This window comes from Carassius carassius, chromosome 46 (assembly GCF_963082965.1).
Source record: "Carassius carassius chromosome 46, fCarCar2.1, whole genome shotgun sequence".
Taxonomy (NCBI): domain Eukaryota; kingdom Metazoa; phylum Chordata; class Actinopteri; order Cypriniformes; family Cyprinidae; genus Carassius; species Carassius carassius.
Genome location: NC_081800.1, coordinates 13,128,731 through 13,152,817, shown reverse-complemented (window position 1 = coordinate 13,152,817; position 24,087 = coordinate 13,128,731). Strand labels below are relative to the sequence as shown.

At 39.1% G+C, this 24,087-nt stretch overlaps 1 protein-coding gene across 1 annotated transcript; it reads left to right on the top strand.

The window, feature by feature from the left end:
* Positions 1–2,258: 2,258 nt before the first annotated feature.
* LOC132129781 (biglycan-like) lies at positions 2,259–22,582 on the top strand. Its single transcript, XM_059541537.1, has 8 exons — positions 2,259–2,440; positions 16,560–16,837; positions 18,850–18,962; positions 19,754–19,967; positions 20,095–20,205; positions 20,420–20,513; positions 21,799–21,937; positions 22,015–22,582. Exons 2-8 carry the CDS (start codon positions 16,591–16,593, stop codon positions 22,210–22,212), a joined length of 1,116 nt encoding a protein of 371 aa, XP_059397520.1. The 5' UTR covers positions 2,259–2,440; positions 16,560–16,590; the 3' UTR covers positions 22,213–22,582.
* Positions 22,583–24,087: the final 1,505 nt, after the last annotated feature.

Genomic DNA, 24,087 nt, shown 5'->3' with positions numbered 1-24,087 from the left:
TATCATATCGATCACAAGTGCAGTATGGAGTACCTCAAGGCTCAGTACTAGGGCCGCTACTCTTCACGCTTTATATGTTACCCTTGGGAGATTTCATCAGGAAACATGGTGTTAGCTTTCACTGTTATGCTGATGATTCTTAGCTCTATATTTCTTCACGGCCCAGTGAAACACACCAATTTGAAAAACTAATGGAATGCATAGTCGATATAAAAAACTGGATGACGAGTAATTTCTTACTGCTAAATTCTGAAAAAACAGAGGTGTTAATTATAGGACCTAAAAGCTCTGCTTGTAATAACCTAGAACACTGTCTTAGACTTGATGGTTGCTCTGTCAATTCTTTTTTATCAGTTAGGAACCTAGGTGTGCTATTTGATCGCAATCTTTCCTTAGAAAGCCACGTTTCTAGCATTTGTAAAACTGCATTTTTCCATCTCAAAAATATATCTAAATTACGGCCTATGCTCTCAAAGTCAAATGCAGAAATGTTAATCCATGCATTTATGACCTCAAGGTTAGATTATTGTAATGCTTTATTGGGTGGTTGTTCTGCACGCTTAGTAAACAAACTACAGCTAGTCCAAAATGCAGCAGCAAGAGTTCTTACTAGAACCAGGAAGTATGACCATATTAGCCCGGTCCTGTCAACACTGCACTGGCTCCCTATCAAGCATCGCATAGATTTTAAAATATTGCTTTTTACTTACAAAGCCCTGAATGGTTTAGCACCTCAGTATTTGAATGAGCTCTTTTTACATTATAATCCTCTACGTCCGCTACGTTCTCAAAACTCAGGCAATTTGATAATACCTAGAATATCAAAATCAACTGCGGGCGGCAGATCCTTTTCCTATTTGGCGCCGAAACTCTGGAATAACCCACCTAACATTGTTCGGGAGGCAGACACACTCTTGCAATTTAAATATAGATTAAAGACCAATCTCTTTAACCTGGCTTACACATAACATACTAATATGCTTTTAATATCCAAATCCGTTAAAGGATTTTTAGGCTGCATTAATTAGGTAAACCGGAACCGGGAACACTTCACATAACACCCTATGTACTTGCTACATCATTAAGTTAACAGCATCTACGCTAATATTTGTCTGTTTTCTTATTCCGAGGTCACCGTAGCCACCAGATCCAGTCTGTGTCCAGATCAGAGGGTCACTGCAGTCAACCGGATCCAGTACGTATCCAGACCAGATGGTGGATCAGCACCTAGAAAGGACCTCTACTGCCCTGAAAGACAGCGGAGACCAGGACAACTAGAACCCCAGATACAGATCCCCTGTAAAGACCTTGTCTCAGAGGACCACCAGGAGAAGACCACAGGAAACAGATGATTCTTCTGCACAATCTGACTTTGCTGCAGCCTGGAATTGAACTACTGGTTTCATCTGGTCAGAGGAGAACTGGCCCCCCAACTGAGCCTGGTTACTCCCAAGGTTTTTTTCTCCATTCTGTCACCGATGGAGTTTTGGTTCCTTGCCGCTGTCGCCTCTGGCTTGCTTAGTTGGGGTCACTTCATCTACAGCGATATCGTTGACTCGATTGCAAATAAATGCACAGACACTATTTAACTGAACAGAGATGACATCACTGAATTCAATGATAAACTTCCTTTAACTATCATTTTTGCATTATTGACACTGTTTTCCTAATGAATGTTGTTCGGTTGCTTTGACGCAATGTATTTTGTTTAAAGCGCTATATAAATAAAGGTGACTTGACTTGACACTGATAATTGCCTGCAAAACATCATTACTTGATCAATTAATAAAAGTTCCAGTGATTATTGTATTAAAATTATAAAAGAGTTTATGTACAATAGTGTACAATAGTAATTTATTTTCATAATATTCAGTTTCCCATTTGGAAGCTAAATAAAATCTTAATTAAAAGTATCTGAAAGTACACATGTAGCAACGTTAATTTACTGTGTTTACAAAAACTAGCAAATGGTATTTTGGCGGAAACTTGACGGTTACCATGTTGTTATTTTTTGCCAGAGCATTAGTGCAGGAATTTGATATCCACGTTTTGAGAAACCGCTTCATTAGCTTGATTGCACTTGAATACGTGTAGAAAATCATTAAATCATGGAACTGTAAGCGTGTCAGAAGTCGTTTCATTATTGGGTTGTGCAGTAAGTAGTGAGTGAGAGCGGACGGTTGGCTGAAGTTTTTGCACTGTTCAACTCCCCCAAAACCGCGCGCCTGTGCGCCTGTTCCTCCGCCTGCAGTCTGTAAACCAGTCCAGCTCTCCGCCTCACTGACAGATACAGGCTTGATGACCCAAGCTTAGCGTTAAAACTAGAAGACCAAGTTACGCCGAAGAGAAAATATATTTGCTTTAAAGCCCAAATAACAAACACAAAACACAAGGTAAATACGGGCGCAGGGGCTGTGGACATATTGCAGCCCAAATTAAGGTAAGTGGTTCATTATTATTATTATTATTATTTCTTTTATTATTTTTATTTTTGGGGGCTTGTTATGTTTTGTGCTGTCATTTTCATTTGACTAGCTACTTACAAGCTTTTGGTTATTTGCGTAATGCACGTCTTTATATCTAAAGTTTCGGAACTACTTAAGCTTTAGTAAACATTAAATTTCACGAAACCAAAGGCTTGTGAAACATTCTCAGTTAAGATTTATGCATGTGCAAACTTGTTGCTCTCTGTTTATTCATATGCACTGATATGGTGAATGAGTTGTGCAGTTATTGGCGCTAAATGATGTCCTGGTGTTTGGGTGGTAAATGTGTATATCTTATAATCTTATAATAATAAAATAATAATAAAAATCCTGTCGTTTTCTATGAGATTCACAATGAGGTTTTATGATTTATTTACAAGTTTGATTTGATTGTTTAAATTATTTCTCACATGTTTCAAAGCACAAATTTCAGGGCATCTCTGTCTTTTTCCATTTCATTTACCCTCACTTTGTCTTATTCAGTCTATCTCCAAATTTCATATATATAAAACTGTGGAAATGACCAATATCCTTTTTTTTTAATACTGCTTCACACTCAATATAACTCTTTTAACAACCAGCTCTGTTGATCAGGTCTGCCTTCACTTTTTGTTGTGCCAGTGGCCACATCCATGCAGGGCAGTAATAGACATTGCCAGGCAGAAGCTTTTTTAGGGACTGAAGTTAACAAATTACAGTCAAGCCAGCAGTTAATTCCTGCCAAGCACATAGAGTCCAGAACCACCAAATGGTTCGTCAGGAGAGAGAGAGAGAAAAGTAAGTTGTCTATGTGTGCATGCAACAGGCAAAACAGCTGAATTTAGATGACTGACTTCATTTGTGAGAACACATCACATAGGAAGTCTTCATTTGATTGCTAATGTCAGACTTTTATTGACTGTTGAACATTGAAAGCGTGTCATTGGACTCCCAATCATACTACATTTCATGTGTCAAAGCTGTTGTTTTGAAAGAAATCCTTCTTTCTAACTAATTTAATCAACAACAGATTCACAGAGGACATATGAGTTCACTGGCTCCCACGGTTAGAGAAGTGCCATTTAACTCTAAACATTCTTATGGTCAAGGCATTTTCAATTAACAATTCACACTTGAAGATCAAAAGAAAATATTAATAAAGTTGTTATATCTCCAGAAACCAGAAATATTGTGAGTAAATAATAGACAGTGTTCCATTTAGCTCAGAAGTCGGAGCTGGGAATAATATCACACTGAGTTGACTGCATTCCAGTACACAAGTCAGAAAACCAAGATGGACATGTCAATTGTTAGCAATACGAGTTGATAAGTACACATATTTTTCACAGATAATGCTGAAGTATCATGTCCACAGATAGAAGTTGTTTAGTACTGTGTGAGTTTATTGAAACATAGACAAAGAGATGTGCTAATAAACAATATTACTACTCTTTCACCTACTGTTAATGCACTGAGCAGCCATTTTGGATTCCAAAGTCAGGGTTTTTTCCATATTTCAGTTCCGACATTCCAGTTAAAAGTTCCTATACCTGAAACTCCAAATTTCCTATTTCCGAGTACAGACGAAATACACCAAAAGTACCATATATTCTGCTATGAGTGTTATCAGAGCGCATTTGTAGACATTGCATTTATTATGTGTTCATTATTGACCATAACATGAAAAAATGGACTGTAAAAAAAAAAAAAAAACAGATTGAAAAAAAAAATGGATTGTAATTGATTATGATAATAGACCAGGGTTATTCAAATCTTGCCCTGGAGGTCCAATGCGGTGCAGAGTTTGGCTCAAACCCTGATCAAAGTCACCTGCCTGTGATTTTCTAATGATCCCAAAAACATTGATTAGCATGCTCAGGTGTGTTTGACTAGGGTTGGAGCCAAACTCTGCACCACATTGGCCCTCCAGCGCAAGATTTGAATAACCCTGTAATAGACCTTAATAAGGTTAGATGCCATATTGAATTTTACACAGATGAAAACACGGGTATGAGGGATAGAAACTAAAGTGCTACCGTGTTTTGTCCACTTTTTTTCAGAAAGACATTTTGTCAGCTGAACAGTTGATATGTTTTTAAACAACAGTAGAAACCATTGAACACACCGTACTTCTGTCCCTCACAGCCTCATTTGCATTCCTGTCAAAAATTGTTCATGGCGCTACCCTTTCTAAGCTCTACTGAATTTAGTATCCATTATAGATTTATCAAAGCCAGAGTCAAAACATTTCTAATGATAACTGCCTATTTATAAATAAATAAAAACCCTCTGTACTGTTTGCTTTTGCACAAAACATCCTGTGAGGAAATCAGGAGTTGATACTGATGGAGCACTCTTTTTCTGAACTCTTCTGATGCTTTCTTGAATGTTGCCTCAGATGTTTAATCTCGTGTCTTATTTATACATTTCAACTCACTGTAAAACTCAATGGCAGACATGCCATAGCCTTGGCTTTTAGTTTTTCAGGCTTAACTCTTTAGATGAATCTTAAAGACATACAGATCATACAAGAACACACGCCTTTCAGTATGCAGGGAAATTACCTTCTTGGCTAATGTGTTATTGTTGTGTTTTATTATTGTTATTACAGTAATCATGGGAAACATGCTGCAGTGTTCAGAGAGCTCTCTGTGTGGGCTCTGCTCAGTCTCTGTCATTTCTGGAGAGAAGTCTGCTGTGCACTCTATTATTAAAATCTGACATTTAGTTAATTAAGTCTGTCTTTTTCAGAAACACCAGACTAGGTGGAGATTTAGACAGAAATTAATTGTTTTAATGAAGAGAAAATACATTTATTGATGCCCAAGATCTAAATGTTAAAGAGTATTGTTTCATAAGCTTATTTGTCAAAGAGGGAAAACAAAATCTAAAGAAATTAGTCATAAACTACTATTATACACTATCATTAAAAAGTTTGGGGTCAATGTTTTTTTTTTTTTTATTGTAAAGAAATTACCACGTTTTTCAACATGAATGCATTTAATTGATCAAAAGTGACAGTAAAAACATTTATAATGTTGCAAAATATGTCTATTTCAAATACTGTTCTTTTAAACTTTATAATTTTTCAAAGAATTACTTGTAAGAAAAAAGTTTATATTGTAATAATATTATGCAATATTAACTGTTTTCAGCATTGATAATAAGAAATGTTTCTCGAGCACCAAGTCAGCATATATATATATATATATATATATATATATATATATATATATATATATATATATATACAGTACAGACCAAAAGTTTGGAAACAATATTAATGTTTTTGAAAGAAGTTTCTTCTGCTCATCAAGCCTGCATTTATTTGATCAAAAATACAGAAAAAACAGTAATATTGTGAAATATTAGTACAACTTAAAATAATAGTTTTCTATTTAAATATACTTTAAAAAAAATAATTTATTCCTGATGCAAAGCTGAATTTTCAGCATCATTACTCCAGCCTTCAGTGTCACATGTAACATCCAGTCTATCACATGATCATTTAGAAATCATTCTAATATTCTGATTTATTATGAGTGTTGGAAACAGTTCTGCTGTCTAATATATTTGATGAATAAAAGGTTAAAAAGAACTGCATTTAACAAATTCTAATAATATATATTCTAATAATATATTTTCTTTACTGTCACTTTTTATCAATTTAACACATCCTTGCTGAATAAAAGTATTGATTTTATTTAAAAAAAAGAAAGAAAAAAAATTACTGACCCCAAATTACTGACCAGTAGTGTATATTGTTATTACAAAATATTTATATTTTAAAAACATAGCTTCTTTTTTTTCTTTTTACTTTTTATTCATCAAAGTATCCTAAAAAAGTATCACATGTTCTGAAAAAATATTAAGCAGCAGAACTGTTTCCAACTTTGATAATGAATCATCATATTAGAATGATTTCTAATTCTAAAGGATCATGTGATAATGATCCAAAAAATTCAGCTTTTCATCACAGTATAAATGATAATTTAAAGTATAATAAATTTAAAAACAATTATTTTAAATTGTAATAATATATCACAATATTACATTTTTTTCTGTATTTTTGATCAAATAAATGCAGGCTTGATGAGCAGAAGAAACTTCTTTCAAAAACATTAAAAATAGTAATGTTTCCAAACTTTTGGTCTGTACTGTATATAACTTTTGACCAGTAGTGTGCATTTTGTTTTATTTATTTATTTTTTTTTTTTAACTATAGTGGGGCCAGAGAAAATGTGTTAATGCAAGTAAAAATCTGTCCTTCTGGTCCAACTGGACCAGCAGAAAACAGCTTATGCAGACATAAATAATCTTAATACAGAACCAACACCTTGGTTTTGCCATCAGCAGCTGCTCTCTCTTAATTTCTGTCACATTTAACTTTAAAACTAACTGACATTTTGAGTGATATAAATAGCTGTCTGCATTCCACATTGAGGAGTATGTGCTGTGTAATTAGCAGCAGAAGTGGTTGTTATGTCTAGGCCATACCATTCCTCAAGTCACCGTTCAGGAGAGGACTGTGTCTTTAGACTGGAGTGATAAGTGCTGTGAACTTTGGATTGTCCACTGATGTATTTGGCTAAGGCCTTGGGAAATGATTATCCTTGTTTAAGCTAATGTTTGAATGTTTTTATCAAAGGCATCATGATGTGTGTGGATTTGCTTATTGGCTTTGGGATTTGGGATTCACAAGTATATTTACTAACAGGTTTGTTTCATTTTGAATCAGACATTTCCAAAAAATGACACTTCAGTGAGGAGGTCAGTTACATCAGTAATGACTCTGAATTAATCAATGACTGAATGGATAAATGACTCACTCTCCAGTGAGTTTGAGGCTATTTTGTAAATCCTTACTCATGATAAAGAACTGATTCTTAAATGGATAGTTCACCAAAAAATGAAAATTATAATCCCATGATTTACTCACCCCCAAGCCATAGCTATATATGACAGAGTGATATTTTATGAAGCCCAAAAAAATAAAATATGAAGCTTGAAAGAGCCAGGGCATTTTTTTTATATAACTCTGAGTGTATTTATCTGAAAGAAGAAAGTCATATACACCTAGGATGGCTTGAGGGCCAGTAAATAATGGGGTAATTTTCATTTTTTTGTGAACTGTCCCTTTAAGAGTCATTTGTTCATGAATCATTACCCCAGCTAACAGGTAATATTCTCAAGGTTCTCTTAAAGCTGTGAACAAATATTCTACCGGGGCATTAACAAAATGTTAGTTCCCTATCTGTCGGTCACTACGAGTTACCACTCCCACCACTTGGGAGGCCAATCATCTCTGAGTTTAAGAGAAAACGCCAATGAAAATTGGCTAGTGGATTTAACATACCTGAGCCACTCCCCGTGCCAACGTGTATAAATAGGGCGACAGGTGCATCCACTCATTAGATTTTTGCTTCGGAGCCGAGTGGTTGTATGAAAGCTGTTATACTCCACAAAGCCATTCATCTGCTGTGTCGGGAAGCTGTTCTGGTTGGCGGTACGGCGCAAACAGCGGTGTCCCTTTCAGCGATTCCCCTGGGCGCTTCAACTAAGAGAGCAGATTTCCTAAAAGAGCAAATCGCGGACGATTCGCGTTTTTTTAAAGCCGCCGTTTCGTCCGCGTCCTTCTGGATGCGGTCGTTTCCTGTTCTCTGACAATGGCCACGTTCGTTGTCTTCTGTGTCTGGGCATTCAGCACGCTGAAGGCGTGTTCGTGGATGATTCATGCACGCACTGCGTGTGTGACCATGGCAACGCTGCGATTGCGTCTCTCCTTTCTTAAAGGGAAAGGAGCAGACCCCTCTGTCACTACCAGTTCCGGTTTCTCTGTCACGAGCAGATGACCGCCGGCTAGTGCTCTGGGAGATTTGAAGGTGACAGTGAGAGCTTCTCCGCCGGGCCACGCCCCACGGACCTCTTACCCCTTCCGCAGTGTTTGTCTTGTGCGGCTGCTGGGTGATTTTGCTGGGCTGTCTTATGGCAGTCCCAACGGGTCATTCAGTTTGCCGCCGGGGATCAGATGTCGATTGCAGCATCGGGGATGGGCTGTTGACCTCTGTGGATGAAGATTCGGCAGGGCTGCCCCCCTCGGGTGTTGTCGCCACTGCCGAATTGGACCCAGAGTTGACAGCCGTGCTTGCCCGGGCAGCTGTGAGCATCAGGATGGAGGTGAATGCACCGCCCAGCGCTGAGTGCTCATGGCTGTTTGATTGGTTCTCGGTGTAGAGCGCGACTCACAACCGCGTTTTACTCTGGTTCCTTTCTTCCCGGATGTGCATGGGGAAGTGATGTAGTCGTGGATGGCCCCTTTTTACGGCCGGAAGCAGCTCATTTCGTTCCTCCGTCCTCACTACCCTTGATGGCGGGGCAGCTAGGGGTGCGTTGACATTCCCCAGCAGGAGAGTGCGATTGCGGTGCACTTGTGTCCGCAAAACGTCGCCACTGGGAGGAATTGTCCGTGCCTCTCACCCAAGGCCTGTAAGCTGCCATGGCTATCCTGCAAACTCAGCAAGCCAAGGCTTTAACAAATGCACGAGGGAAGAACCAACCCGAGGTTGATGCAGGAGCTGCGCACGGCGACTGACCTCACCCTTTCGCAACGCCTCTCCACGTGTCTCTGGCCAGTTCCTCCGGGAACACGAGGAGTGTGGCTGTGATGACTCGGAACGCGATGCCTTCTGGGCCATCTGACACAACTCCCCATCGCTGCACCACTGCGGGTATGTTGATTGTCCCTTTGGTGCCACTTGTACGGAGTTTGGGAGCATGGCTTCGCTGCCCAACCCGTCACGCTGGCTCATTCGGATGGTCCGACTCGGTTACGCGATTCAGTTCGCCCGGCGACCTCCCAAGTTCAATGGCATCCTCGAGACTTCGGTGGCAGTCCGGGATGCCTCTGTTTTGCGCGAGGAGATTGCTGTCCTGCTGGCGAAGGATGCAATCGAGCCGGTCCCTCCAGCCGAGATGAGGATGGGGTTTTACAGCTCTTACTTCATCGTACCCAAGAATCCTGGATCTGCGAGTCTTAAATCGGGCCCTGCACAAGCTCCCGTTCAAGATGCTGACGCAGAAACGCATTCTCAAATGCGTTCAGCCCCAGGACTGGTTTGCAGCGATCGACCTGAAAGACGCGTACTTTCATGTCTCGATCAGAGGTGGAAAGTAACGAATTACATTTACTCGCGTTACTGTAATTGAGTAGCTTTTTTGTGTACTAATACTTTTTAAAGTAATTTTTTAAATCTGTAATTTTACTTTTACTTAAGTATATTTTGTTTGAAGTATTGTACTTCGCTACATTTTAAAACACATTAATTACTGAGTAAAAAAATAAAAAATAAAAAATAAAAATCGCTCCCTGGAAACTACGGCATAATGGGCAGGAGGGCAAACTGGCGCTAAAATCACAAGAAAGATGCAGACGGACAAAACAGGCGTTAGTGGTGCAGACACCACTGAAAACGAAACCCCGTCATATTCTGAAGTTGAACTCGAAGGAAATGAAGTGAACCCCTGGCCATATGTATGCTCTATTATGCAGTGTAAGCTGTATTTGCCTAGGAAGACCAAACTAGCAGCTTATAAAATCTCGACAAGACATCAACCGTTCGCAAGAATGTAGAGGTAAGCTAAATAATTGCATCGTTGCATTGGTGGTTAAAATGAAGCTTTGACATTTTAGCAAGAGGTTTTGCACAAATTAGCTAAAAAGACCGTGGTGAGGAGTGTGCTATTTTTGTTTTAATGATGTGCGCGCGCATTTATTGTGCGTTCTTTCACTGTGTGATTCAGTCTCCTAAAATGCATTTAGAATGATCACAAAATTGAAGATATAGGGGCAGAAAATTCACATATTTATATAATTTCATATATTAAATCAAAATCACACAAAGAATGCCATCGTTTCCTCCAAAAATCATCATGAATATATACATACATATATATAACAGTTCAGTAAACAAGTTAATTAAGAGACTTGCGTTTTAGACACCATATTGCCTTTTTAGCTCTATTTCTACAACAGAAAATAATTCCAAACACAGCCACCAAAGCACAGTTTTGCGTCTCTGAGCAACGTGACAGTGTTTCGTTCCTGAATGAATCAAACGTTTAAATGATTCGGTTCAATCGCAATGACTCACTTATTAACAGTGACTTGCTGACACATACTGGCCATTTTAATTTCACATTTAAAGTATCTTTTGATTTTTTTTAATAATTAATTTCTTATCATTTCAAATGAGTATTCAACATTTTATGTCTTGTATATCAAAACATTATTCATGCATTTGTAACTGCAGGTTAAATGCATTCTTGTCCTGCACTAAACAGTGTAATACATCTAAATGCCACTTCCAATGAATCTTCTGCATTTCCTCTGCATTAAAAGATGAGTTTGTTGATACTGATTTGCCTGGTAACAGCCCAAATGTTTTATTATTCTAAATAACTGATTCCTTTAATTAAAAACAACTAGTTTGAGATTAATAGACCTATCCCAGGGGTGTCAAACTCAGTTCCTGGAGGGCCGTAGCCCTGCAGAGTTTAGTTCTAACCCTGCTCCAGCACACATATCCTGTAGTTTTCAAATAAACCTAAATGATTAGATTAGCTGGATCAGGTGTGTTTATTAGGGTTATATCTAATATCTAAACTGTGCAGGACTGTGGCCCTCCAGGAACTGAGTTTGACACTCTTGGCCTGTCCCATTTTGACTCCCTCCCACTGTTAAAATGTAACTAAGTAATTTTTACTCTGAGTAAAGTTTAAATGAGCTACTTTTTACTTTTACTTGAGTAGATTTTTAGACTGGTACTTTTACTTGTACTTAAGTAAAATTTCATTAATGTAATGGTACTTTTACTTGAGTAGAATATTTTTGTACTCTTTCCACCTCTGGTCTCGATCCTCCCTCGCCACAGACCGTTTCCGCGGTTTTCATTCGAGGGCCAGGCATGGCAGTACAAGGTCCTCCCCTTCGGGCTCTCCCTGTCCCCCCGTGTCTTCACGAAGCTCGTGGAGGGTGCCCTTGCCCCACTCTGGGAAGTGGGTGTCAGGATCCTCAGTCTCGATGACTGGCTCATTATGGCCCGGTCCCGAGAGCAGTTGTGCGATCACAGGGACTTGGTCCGACGGTTTCGTCCGCTGTTGCTGGACAAGCACGTGTTGGTCCGCACGGACAACACTGCGGCTGTTTCGTACATCAACCGACAGGGCGGTCTACGATCACGTCGCATGTCTCAACTCGCCCGCCATCTCCTCCTCTGGAGTCAGACGCGGCTCAAATCGCTGCGCGCTATCCACATCCCGGGGGAGCTCAATCGTGCAGCAGACGCGCTCTCACGACAGCTCACTTTCCCCGGGGAATGGCGACTCCATCCCCAGACGGTCCAGCTGATCTGGAGTCGATTCGACCTCCATCAAGAGGGTCGGGGACCTCCAAGCATTTTCGGTAAGTGAAGAGTGCCTTGTGTTCGGGCCGGCCTTCTCTCACGTTGTCCTGAGACCCCGGCCTGGATACGTGCCCAAGGTTCCCACCACTCCCTTCCGAGACCAGGTGGTGAACCTGCAAGTGCTGCCCCTGGAGGAGGCAGATCCAGCCTTGGCGTTGCTGTGTCCCGTAAGCGCGCTTCGCATATACGTGGACCGCACCCAGAGCTTTAGAAGCTCTGAGCAGCTCCTGGTCTGCTTGGAGGTCAGCAGAAGGGGAAGGCTGTCTCTAAGCAGAGGTTGGCCCACTGGATAGCCGTGCCCCCTGGGGGTGAGGGCCCACTCCACACGGAGTGTGGCCTCCTCCTATGCGCTGGCGCACGGCGCCTCTCTGGCAGACATCTGTCGAGCTGCGGGCTGGGCGACACCCAACACCTTTGCGAAGTTTTACAACCTCCGTGTAGAGCCAGTTTCTTCCCGTGTGTTGGGTAACAGCGGGAAGGGCTGGCGAGGTGTCACGCTTGCTGCGTCATTCCCCCTAACACGGGGATGTGAGCGCCTTTCTTCTCCCAGTGAGTTCCCCGATTGGCATACCCTGGTCGAGCATCCTCCAGCACCCTCGGCAGTCAGACTTGGCGGAGCAGTCTGTCGCCAGGCCCAGTACTGGTGTTAGCATGCCCGGAGCTCCGGTCAGCACATGTACTGGGCTAGGTGTCCATATGGCTTGATTCCCTATAGGTAATACCATATGTGTATTTTTCAACGGTAAGGTTTCCCTCTTGGCAAACCCGTGTCTTCCCTTGACAGACCCGTTCTGTCAGTCTCTTCTGGCAGCCGTTCCATCCCTACTCTAAGGTAGGACCTGCCTCAGAGACCCCTTCCGTATGTAGTACTGCCCCCTGGGTCAGTCCATATCAGTATCTCCACATGCCACCTCCCTACGGGTCTCCGTAGCGACCTTTTCCTAAGGCTCGCTTCCCCATTGTCTTGCCAAGCTGTAAGAACAAAGAGGGAAGATTTGAAGCAATCTTTCTCCGAAGGTTGAAATCCCTTCCAAACTAACCTTGTGTGGGCGGAACAGCAGCGTGGCCTTCTCCAGCTGCGATGTACTCACCCTTTGGCCACTTCGGCACCAAGGTCAGTGAATTTGCGCTGGGGCTTTGGGAAGGTTATGACCTTAAGCTTAGCTTTTGTGGCACGCCAGGGCTTGTCGACAATTGCAGCGCCACAGGGTTGTGACGATATTCAGGTTGTGGCGTTTTCCATAGGACCCCATATGTCGTTCGACATAACTCGTAGTGACCGAAAGATAGGGAACGTCTCGGTTACGTACGTAACCCTCGTTCCCTGATGGAGGGAACGGAGACGTTATGTCCCCATGCCACAATCTTGAACCGGTCGCTGTTGCCGGGACACGTTCTCGGCTCCTCAGCGTAAAACCTAATGAGTGGATGCACCTGTCGCCCTATTTATACCCATTGGCACGGGGAGTGGCTCAGGTATGTTAAATCCACTAGCCAATTTTCATTAGCGTTTTCTCTTAAACTCAGAGATGATTGGCCTCCCAAGTGAGACCCCATATGTCGTTCGACATAACGTCTCCGTTCCCTCCATCAGGGAACGAGGGTTATGTACGTAACCGAGACGTTCTATCTGGTCTTTATTAATGTTCTCAAAACCTTAGCACAATAATGTCATTGATACATAGTTCATGGAATTTTTTTTTTCTGAAACAAAAAAGTTGCATGTTCGTCTAACATTTTTTAAATGTTACTACTTGTTTCAGAATAGTCAGAAAACATTCAAAAGTACTGTTGCCAAAATGTTTGCTGTAAATAATGTATGATATGATGGAATGCTTTATTAACATTTGCTAAACCAAGATAAAAAAATAATAATAATATAAAAAATCTGGATTTTCTGAAAGTAAAAAAAAAACATTTAGAGATAACATATTTATAACTTAACAGGAACATTAGTGAAACATTCTTATAATATATTTTTGTTAGCTGGGATGGCTTATGCTGTGTTCGTTTGGCTCACATTAAATTCTGGCACACATTTTAACAAGATGAAACAGACAAAGCTTTCCCAACTAGACCGTAATGATTCCATGACACTTTCATTCACATTTGTGACCATTTTATTTGCAGTATGGAGCCATGCAGAATTGTATTTAGCTCTCCAAACAGCACATACAACTGTATTCTGCTGATGTGCGAACATAACTATTGAGATCCCACTCAAGACACCTCGTTTTGTTGAGCAGCTTCTAATGAAAACATTTCTGCTTGGAAGTGCTGAGTGTATCCCATAAAAACAGCACATATACTTACTATATACAGTACTTGTGTTATGGTGCTTGTGGTCAATAACACATATAGTTAACACATATAGTTATCAAACTCTTCCCTGAAGAGCAGGATGCAGTGACTTGTGTGTGACTGTGCCTCAGCCCTCTCCTTGCATTCCTCTGGCCAGTCCAAACCAGACCTTTTTTGGGTGTGTGGTATAATTTAGCCACTATTTTTACAAATGGGTACATTTTCTTCCCTTTTTGCTTTTATTCCAGGTCAGAGGCATAAAAATGGATGTTAATTTCCATGTGCTTGACTTTAAAGTGAAAGATGGTCAGACGATATGAGAGGAACACATATGTTGGCATGTCAGGATAAAGAATGGGATTCCATTGGATACTATAGCCTTTAATGCATACCTTGGATGAACTGATATTTAGGAAATGTTTGGATCAGCAACATATGGTCAGCTCTGGGAACTGTCAGGCACCATGCCAAATGTTTAATGTAAATGTCTGTTTGTAGTCATTTCAAAGATCTTAAGAACCTAGACAACAGCGTGAATGTTCACAGAAGATGATTGAGGAGCCAAGGGGAACCGCTAAAGCATCCATGCTCATTACTCCAATAATGACACAGTCACAGACGCTGTGTGGAATGGGAGACATAAAGGACTCAATGGACACAATTAAAAATGAACAACATTTGTGTGGGATCCCTCTAAGCTTAATAGGAGTCTTTACTGTGGGTTTGCTATGCATAAATAGGAACAGAGGCTAGTTCTTTGACTTAGAGGTGTCTCTCAATTCATTGTTCATCTTTGAATGACAAATGTTATATTATCTAACTTAGAAATAAACAAAACATTTAGTTCATTGGAGGTCTTCTTTGATGCACAGGATATAAAAAAACATATATTATATTATATTAATATCCATATATTATATTTAATTATGTTATAATCTTAGTGTCTTCGTTTTATCTATTAGTATTTCCCTTAAAGTCGAAGACAAACACAAAATACAAAGTTCAGGAAACTTGAGGGAACATATTTGAATGTGGCAGTAAATTGTGATGGGAAGACACTGAGTTTCTCTCTTGGGACACATGGCATCTTCTGACATCTGGCTCCTCTCCCCAGCATATATAGGGAATACTATGGATTTAAAGTGTTGTGACTCATTTGTGAAAACAATCATCTATGATGGCAGTGAGATTTACTGATTTTTTCCCCCAGCTGGTTGGATTTAAAGGATAATTGTAATGCTATGTTGCTTGAGCTTTTGCCAGGAGATATCACATTCAGTGTGAAGTATTATGATTCAGGGTTATAGTTCAGGATGCAGGTTGGGTTTAGGGTGCTGATTTGGGTTTCCAACAGGTGTTGGCTTTAATTTTAGATCTCAGTTTGATCAGGTTTAACACACTGGCCAAGGTTAAGTCAGAAACTGACAGGTGGGGGGCATGTAGCTGAATAGGGTTTGCGGTTTAGGTTACAGCCCCATGTTTAAGGGTCAGCGTGGTCCTCTGGTTGGTTCTGCGGACCCTGGATCCTTAACCACATCTTAGCCCCAAAATGTCTGGTGACGTCACAGGACCCAGCTGGAAGACATTGAGAAATGACATCATGAGTGGCTCCTTCGCCCTTTTAGTCACAAACTCACAGAGACTGTCAGAAATATCCCCTCCTACCTCCTTCCTGTCTAATGAATGGCTTGTTTTAAGATATGTTTTAAGAAGGCCAGTTTGAGTTTTTCCACCACCACACTCCGTCTGACCAGACACAGACTCACTGCTTGTCTCTTTAGTTACCCTTTGCTTATTTTTTTTTTGAAATGTCAGCAGATGATACTAAAAGATAAACTAAAATGTTGTTCTCATTCAGATGTTTTTAACATCACACAATCTTATTTATGCACTTTTAAATAATAGTACTTTTAGTACCTTTTAGTAATGTCTATGTCAAAGCTTTTAGTGTTTCTCAGGGAATGCTGAATGATGCATTCATATTCAGATGGCAATGTTACAATATCATCCCAAACCCCAAATAACATCCTACTTCCACCCTGTTCCTTTGATGTACTTTGTGAAATGTATTATTGTCTTAATTATTATAAACAGAGGAAATGGGTTGCGGGCTGAACTTGAAGAGAAGACATAGAGTCTTAAGTACCTACACATTGTCCCTTGTGTAATTAACACATTAACACATTCAGCTCCAAATGAAAGTAAAGGCTCAGTGTTAACGAAAATGTATGACAATCCCACACAGAACAGGATACACACAGTTACATATAAAAACAGCTGTGTCAAATGAAATAAACAACCATTAATCTCTTTTTGTCTCCTCATGGTGCAGGTCCGTGTGTGTAAGTCTCTGTCTCTCTGCAATGTTCTCCTGCCGCTCTCGCCTGCTTCTGCTGCTCAGTATCTGCAGCCTGACTGCTCCCTCACTGGCTCTGCCCTTTGAGCAGAGAGGATTCTGGGACTTTGCTTTGGATGGAGAAGTGGGAGATCTGACAACGGTGATGATGAGAGATGAAGAGGGTTCAGCTGTAGAGGAGCTGCCACCAGATGTGTTCTCATGCCCCTTTGGTTGCCATTGTCAGCTCAATGTGGTGCAGTGCTCAGACCTAAGTGAGTATCTATCTATCTATCTATCTATCTATCTATCTATCTATCTATCTATCTATCTATCTATCTATCTATCTATCTATCTATCTATCTATCTATCTATCTATCTATCTATCTATCTAGATAGACCTTGTATATGTGTGCAGAGCTGTGGTTGGGGGGCTGTGATGTGTGTTTGTCAGCGGTCGGCTGGTCACTGAGCGCTTGTTGGTTTGAGTGGCAGGTGGGCAGATGGCTTGGAAGAAGATATTGTAAAAAGGAAAACAAGAAATATCTTCAGTTCGGCCTCTTAGCATATTGGCTTAAAATGGCTTGAACTCAAGATATTCTATGGGATAATTTCTTTTATGTACAAAAACCTCATAAACGAGTACAATTATTAGAAAAGAAGATTTCAAATAATATTTTATGCTTCTGCTATTATTGTGCAATATTTTACCCCCCTTGGACGCAAAAGCAGTTCTGTTAGTTAATCAGACTGTTAATGGGTGCTCTGTTCAGTGCCTGATTGTTCTAGTATTAATTCTTGTATTCTTTATATTATTTGCTAACATAAAATAACATCAAATAAATGTAAAGATTGCATCTTTTACACTTATGTTTGTTTAAAAATGTGGTAAAAGCTATAATGTTGTGAAATATTATTACAGTTTAAAATAAGTGTTTTCTGTTTGAATGTATTATGGCAAAGCTGAATTTTCAGCATCATTACTCCAGTCTTCAGTGTCACATGATCCTTCAGAAATCATTCTAATATGCTGATTTGACCTGTCTATTTGATTCTTATCATTATAAATTTGGAAAAAAAATTATGTTTGTCAAAACCATAATTCTTTAATAAATAGTAAGTTAAAAAGAACAGCGTTTGTTTGACATATACAGTAGAAATCTTTTGTAACATTAAACATGTCTTTATTGCATCCTTGCTGAATAAAAGTATAGTTTCATTAAAATATTTTTATTTTTATTTATTTTTTAATGGTAGCGTAAATGTGCTGTTTACCATCTTCTACAATCTATAAGACTGATAGCACAGCATGCTGATGTGTTCCTTACAAAAAGTATGCGATAATTCCAGAAAAAAAGACTCCTGGGCTGAAAGTTTGTGTTCATTGTATATTGTGTTCATTCTATGATGACATTATCAAAAATATAAATTCCAAACAAAAAATCCTAAGCTAATGTAATGATGGCAGTTCCTTAGATCTGAATAAAGAGCATATTAAACACTACGACACACGGAAACACAAAAGTCTTTTCTGTGAAAATGCTTGAGTTGATTAAGGTATCCAGAAGATGTTTTTTTACTAATAAAAAACAAGTCAGAATGATTTCCTGTGTTAATTGCCTGCAGGCCACATATCAATATATTTCTTTGATATGCTTAATAATGCATTGATTTTACTTTACGGTCCTGCTTGAAGTTAGATGGCTTGGAAGTTGTGGTTCTCAAGAACATTATAAATGGCTGCTAGGTTGAACCCAGCCTAGTATCAATTATTGGGCTCTGCTGGAAATCATCATGAATCATTGGCCTGATTTAGAATCTTGGACACTCCGTTGCTAAAACAGACACAATGCTGGATTTGTGCTTTGGTGCGGTTCTGCTGGAGTTTTGTGATGTGGTCCATATGTGGCTAAAGAACCTAAATGTTTTTTAAAGTGCATGTTTAAAGTGGTGGCAGAACATCCTCAGGTTACTCTAATATAAAGATACACTAATGCAAAACCTGACACTGGAATGAAAATGCCCAGTAAGCACACAGTAGGCCACAATAACTGATTTATTTCGAACTAAACATCTTGTCAAAGACATGCTGTAATTGTTAAGATTTTCAATTGTGTTCACTATCTAATTCTGTTATTGTGATGTTGAATAAGAAGCCCTGTCATGGGGAAATCCAGACCAGATGGAAGGCTAATGGTCTCTCTGTACAGACATTTGTATACAGATCTGTATACTCTATACCCTACAAGCTTTAAATTAGCTGTAAACATTTTGTCTTCATGTTTAGGTTTGACTGCAGTGCCCAAGGAAATTCCCAGAGACACCAAACTCCTGGACCTACAGAACAACCGCATCACAGAACTGAAGGAGAATGACTTCAAAGGACTTACAGACCTCTATGTAAGACACTGTTACTGATCAAAGAAATGAGAACTAGAGAGGGTGAAGGTCAAGCAATAAATTCTACTCATCATTAATAACAAGTGAGAAAAATGAAGATAGATGAGGCTGAATGAGGCAAGAACATTTTGGCTTATTGGTGTTCCTCAAAACACTAACATTTTATTCAAATTGAAAAGTTCATAATATTGTTAATTTCTGGATGTTTTCTGGTGCTGTTCACTGATGTGTGCAAGTCTCACAGCTTGATAAAAAAAATTGTATTCAACGTTGGCTGATGCAATCATGCAATCAAGCTCCATATTAGCTAAATATATCACTATTTACTTTAATGCTGTAACTTTAGATTAAGTATTTACATTTTAATATTTAAGATTTTTATTTTATATATAGAAACAACGAGACAAGCATGTTTTGGCTAGCTCCTGAAAAAATGGTCTGTCGTTTGCTGCACACATTACTTTACCTTTGGCACTCTGTGTCAAACAGTTCAAGTCTCTGAAGGAGAATGCCCCTGTAGTTTGGGAAACACACGCCGGTGCCAAACTGAATGTTTTAGTTCCCTTCTTAGAGCTCATATTATCCCCAATATGTATCCCTAATATTTACTCAGCCTCTCTCACCAAACACAATATTTGGCATGGCCTGAAAAACAAGACATAAAATTATAGCATCATTTATAAGTCATTTGATTTTGTGTACATATTTAATGCTCATGGTCAAACTGTTATTAATCATGTCTGCATGACTTTCCATGAACCAAATGCTAACGTCTTTCTGTCTCCCACCAGGCTCTGTCACTGGTCAACAACAAGATCTCCAAAGTCCACCCGCGAGCCTTCGCACCCCTCCTACGCTTAAAAAAGCTTTATTTTTCCCGTAACCTCCTGACGGTGATGCCCAAGAACCTTCCCCCATCCCTGGTGGAGCTGCGCATTCATGACAACCATATTAAGAAGGTTGCAGAAGGAACGTTCTCTGGTCTGGGCAGCATGAACTGCATTGGTTTGTATGCACGCTTGCCATTATGTGGTATAGAGGTTACAGTCTGACCAAACCATTTCCTTTTTTAGATGGAGCCTGCTGGTTTTTGTGATGGGATATTCTGTCTGATGTTGAATGCTTCTTATAGAGATGGGCGGAAACCCTATTCAGAACAGCGGCTTTGAGCCTGGCGCTTTTAAAGGCCTGAAACTCAACTACCTGCGCATCTCTGAGTCCAAACTAACTGGAATTCCAAAAGGTGATTCTTTATAATATTCATAAAAGTCATTATGTGAACTCTTGTCAAATGATAGGATTGTATTTATTTTGAAAAAAGAACATTTGGATAATACAGTTACTCTGTGCAGCTTCTCACTTGAATGAGCTTTAATAATATCCTTCACAATTTGCATGAGTTTTAATGGGTGGTGCTACTTCCAATTATATAATGAGGAATGTTCCTCTCTTCCCAGACCTCCCTGACAGCCTTCATGAGCTCCACTTGGACAATAACCAGATCCAAGCTATTCAACTGGAGGACCTGAGCCGCTATAAACACCTGTACAGGTGAAGCAACTCATGACCCTTCTGCACTCAACACACCACATAGCTTTTCCTGTGGGCTCTCTATAAAGCAACAGCGCCACCTGGTGTATGACATTTTAATAATATGGGGGGGGGTGGTTAAATGCTTGCTACAATAGTGTAGTTCAGTTTGTAGAGACATAGGTGATTACAGACCCTATGTTTGCCATTTAGGCTCCTGAAAAGTCAAGTATTATCCTTTAAATTTCACAAAAATTATGATTGCCAGTTTATTGGAGTAATCTCAGAAGTGTTGTTAACTAAAACTATTGTGCTAACAAAAGCTTGCAAGGAAAAAACATTTTTTAATAAAATAAGAAAACCATGTTTGCAAAATTCTAAATTGAAACCATAAGTGTGCATTATAACAAAATAAAAACTAATAATACTACAGAGAAAGTTTTTTTAGTTTTATTTTTTATTCTAGAATGGTCTGGTACTTGGACTGCAGTGATAAATGAATTTGTACGCACTAGAATTTGACATACTTTGATATTTGGACAAAATTTCCAGAGTACAGTCAAATCCAATTCACGAGTAACATGACAGATAAAAACATAAAAAAAAAGACATTCAGCCAAGTAAGGTGTCCCATACTCGGAATTCATGCTCTGCATTTAACCCATCCAAAGTGCACACACACACGCCCGGAGCAGTGGGCAGCCATTTATGGTGCAGCACCTGGGGGTTCAGTGCCTTGCTCAAGAGCACCTCAGTCATGGTATTGAAGGCAGAGAGAGCACTGTACATTTACTCCCCCAACCTGCAATTCCTGCTGGACCGAGACTCAAACTCGCATCCTTTGCATTACAAGTCCAAATCTCTAACCATTAGGCCACAACTTTATGTATAGTGTAAGTAACAGCATAACGTTAAGATAACAAGACATTAATAAACTCAATTGGTTAATGTCTTGAACTTAAAACAATGAACTCGGATCAAGTACTAGAAACTAAAGAGAGTGGGATTGTCTTATATAACACAACGTACACAACCTACCACTATTATATGATGATTTGTCTGAAATCACAATAATAAACCAGCATTCAGCAGTCAAGTTAATCCATGAAACAATGCATAGACAACAACTCATGAAAATCTCTTTTTCCTGAAAAATCCTGCATATATTGCAGCTTGTCCTGCAGGGCTGCAGTTGACCCATTGCCTGTTCACAGTGTTTCCAGTCTATTGTGTTTCCACCTCACTAGATGTCTGTCACAATGTGTGCAGCCCATCTATTGTCTATTGCTTATTCATTGTTTGCCAGATTGGGCCTGGGTTTCAACCACATCCGGATGATTGAGAATGGCAGCCTATCATATGTACCTAATCTCAGGGAGCTGCATCTGGAAAACAACCGGCTGAACCGCATCCCCATGGGTCTGCCAGACATGAAGTACCTGCAGGTGCGAGAAATCAAACTGATGAACAAAAAGTGTCCCATTCACACAAGCACAATCATTGATTTTGGCTTCTATTCCAGGTGGTCTACCTTCATTCCAACAACATAAATCGAGTGGATGTTAATGACTTCTGCCCTCGAGGTTTCGGCATGAAGAGGAGCTTCTATAATGGCATTAGCCTCTATGGCAACCCGGTTAACTACTGGGAGGTGCAGCCTGCCACCTTTCGCTGCATTGGTGACCGATTGGCCATTCATTTCGGAAACTATAAGAAATAGAGAATGGATGAAAAGAGAGATTTGTGGACAAATACCAATGCTGGAATTGAAACAGAACAGAAAAACTTGGAGAAAGTGGGCCAAAATGGTGTTAACAAACAATGTTTGCAAATCATTCTTATTATGTATCTTTGGATGTATTTGTTAATGATGTCTAAAGTTCACACCAAGGATGCCAACAATAATGATAAAGATATCGTTTTAAAAATTAAATGACATTTTAAGAATAAAATCAAAAGAATAGTACAGTCCAAACCACAACAGTAACGGATTGATAACAGTCAATCAGAATCAACATTATAAAGAGATCAAGCATTTAAAGGGGCAGACAACGAAACTGCAGAATGCTTTTAAAGGAACACTCCACTTTTTTTGAAAATAGGCAAATTTTTCAACTCCCTTAGAGCTGAACAGTTGAGTTGAGTGATATTACACAGCGCTTGAAAATAATCCCCAGCAACTCTGCAACTACAAAAACTAGCTGGGCACTATTTTCAGGTGCTGTGTAATATCACTGTGACTGCTGCACCCATGTTAAGGCAGCAACGTCCCCTGATTATTATGCCAGAATGAGAGTATAGTTCCTATCCATATCAGCCTAGAAAAATTTTCAGTGGATCTTAGTACACGATGTAACTAGAGAAGAAATAAGTTTTAAATAGGAACAATACAGAAACTCTTTGGTCATTTTTTTAGCCAGATGCTAACGGTCTAATCAGATTTAATGATCTATGCTCAGTGTTGGGAAGGTTACTTTGGAAATGTAATAGGTTACAGATTACAAGTTACCCTGTTTAAAATGTAATAGTAGTGTAACTTTTTCAATTACTTTATTAAAGTAATGTAACTAATTACTTTTGAGTACTTTTTGATTACTTTTCTAAATTTGTGAAAATTAAAGAATAATAAATAAAAGCATACACATCAACTTAAATACAGTTATCTAATAAGCATGTGACGTATTCTGTGTACTAAACTCCTGAAACATTGGTGTTTTTTTAAACTACTGTCTCTTTGTATATGATGATAGTTTTCTCAAAATAAGTAAAATGCACATGAAGTGACACAGAGCAGTTCTAGAAATTATGTTTATGTGCTCGTGTACTCCTATATTGAGATGGCAGAGGTTGAAAACACTGCGAGCTTCAGTAGGCCCATGTGTAGTAAATGAAACCATGTCTTTGCCATTAATTTACAGGAGGGGCGGACTGGGAAAAATTTCAGACTGGAAAATTCAAACTCATACAAACAAATTCATGGACAAAACTATTTTTTGTATTGACCTGACATAAAAAAAGGTTTAAATCTTTAATTTGGGGACATGCAAAATAATTAAAAGTTCTCTCCTGAACTGCACCTTCACTTCTATTTTTCTCTTCAGTCTCTTTATTTTGCCCTGTTATCCATATCTCTTGTGACTTTAATACTCAAGATTGAACAAAACTATACTTTACAATACAATACTCTACAATACTACAATATCTTTATAGAAAAATCCTAATACTGTACACGAGTCATGTTTTTTCCCTTACAAAAATTAACCTTGCTTTTATTAGCCTATATAAAAGTAAAATAACCTTGTTTTTTTTTTTTTTTGCAAATGGATTTGTATTTATTCTTAAATAAATACATTTGTAAAATAATTTTACATTTTTGGTTACCACAGTTAAACAATAGTAACCATTTTCTCTGGATTTATAGTTAAAAATTAAAATGTTAATTTTTGTAAGGGTTGTGTTGTTGTCTGTCATAGCTCCCCCTAATCCTATAAAAAAAAATCGGAATTTTTGTCAGCTAAATTACTACTGTAACATTACAACAGATAATACGATGTCCTTTATATACAACCCGAATTCCGGAAAAGTTGGGACGTTT

What these genes read in the sequence shown, in the direction of transcription:
- LOC132129781 (XM_059541537.1), top strand. Translation starts at nt 16,591, where the DNA reads ATGTTCTCCTGCCGCTCTCGCCTGCTTCTGCTGCTCAGTATCTGCAGC. An exon ending in GGGCAGCATGAACTGCATTG is followed by an intron (nt 19,968 to 20,094) that starts GTTTGTATGCAC and finishes TGCTTCTTATAG; the next exon opens with AGATGGGCGGAAACCCTATT. An exon ending in ACTAACTGGAATTCCAAAAG is followed by an intron (nt 20,206 to 20,419) that starts GTGATTCTTTAT and finishes CTCTCTTCCCAG; the next exon opens with ACCTCCCTGACAGCCTTCAT.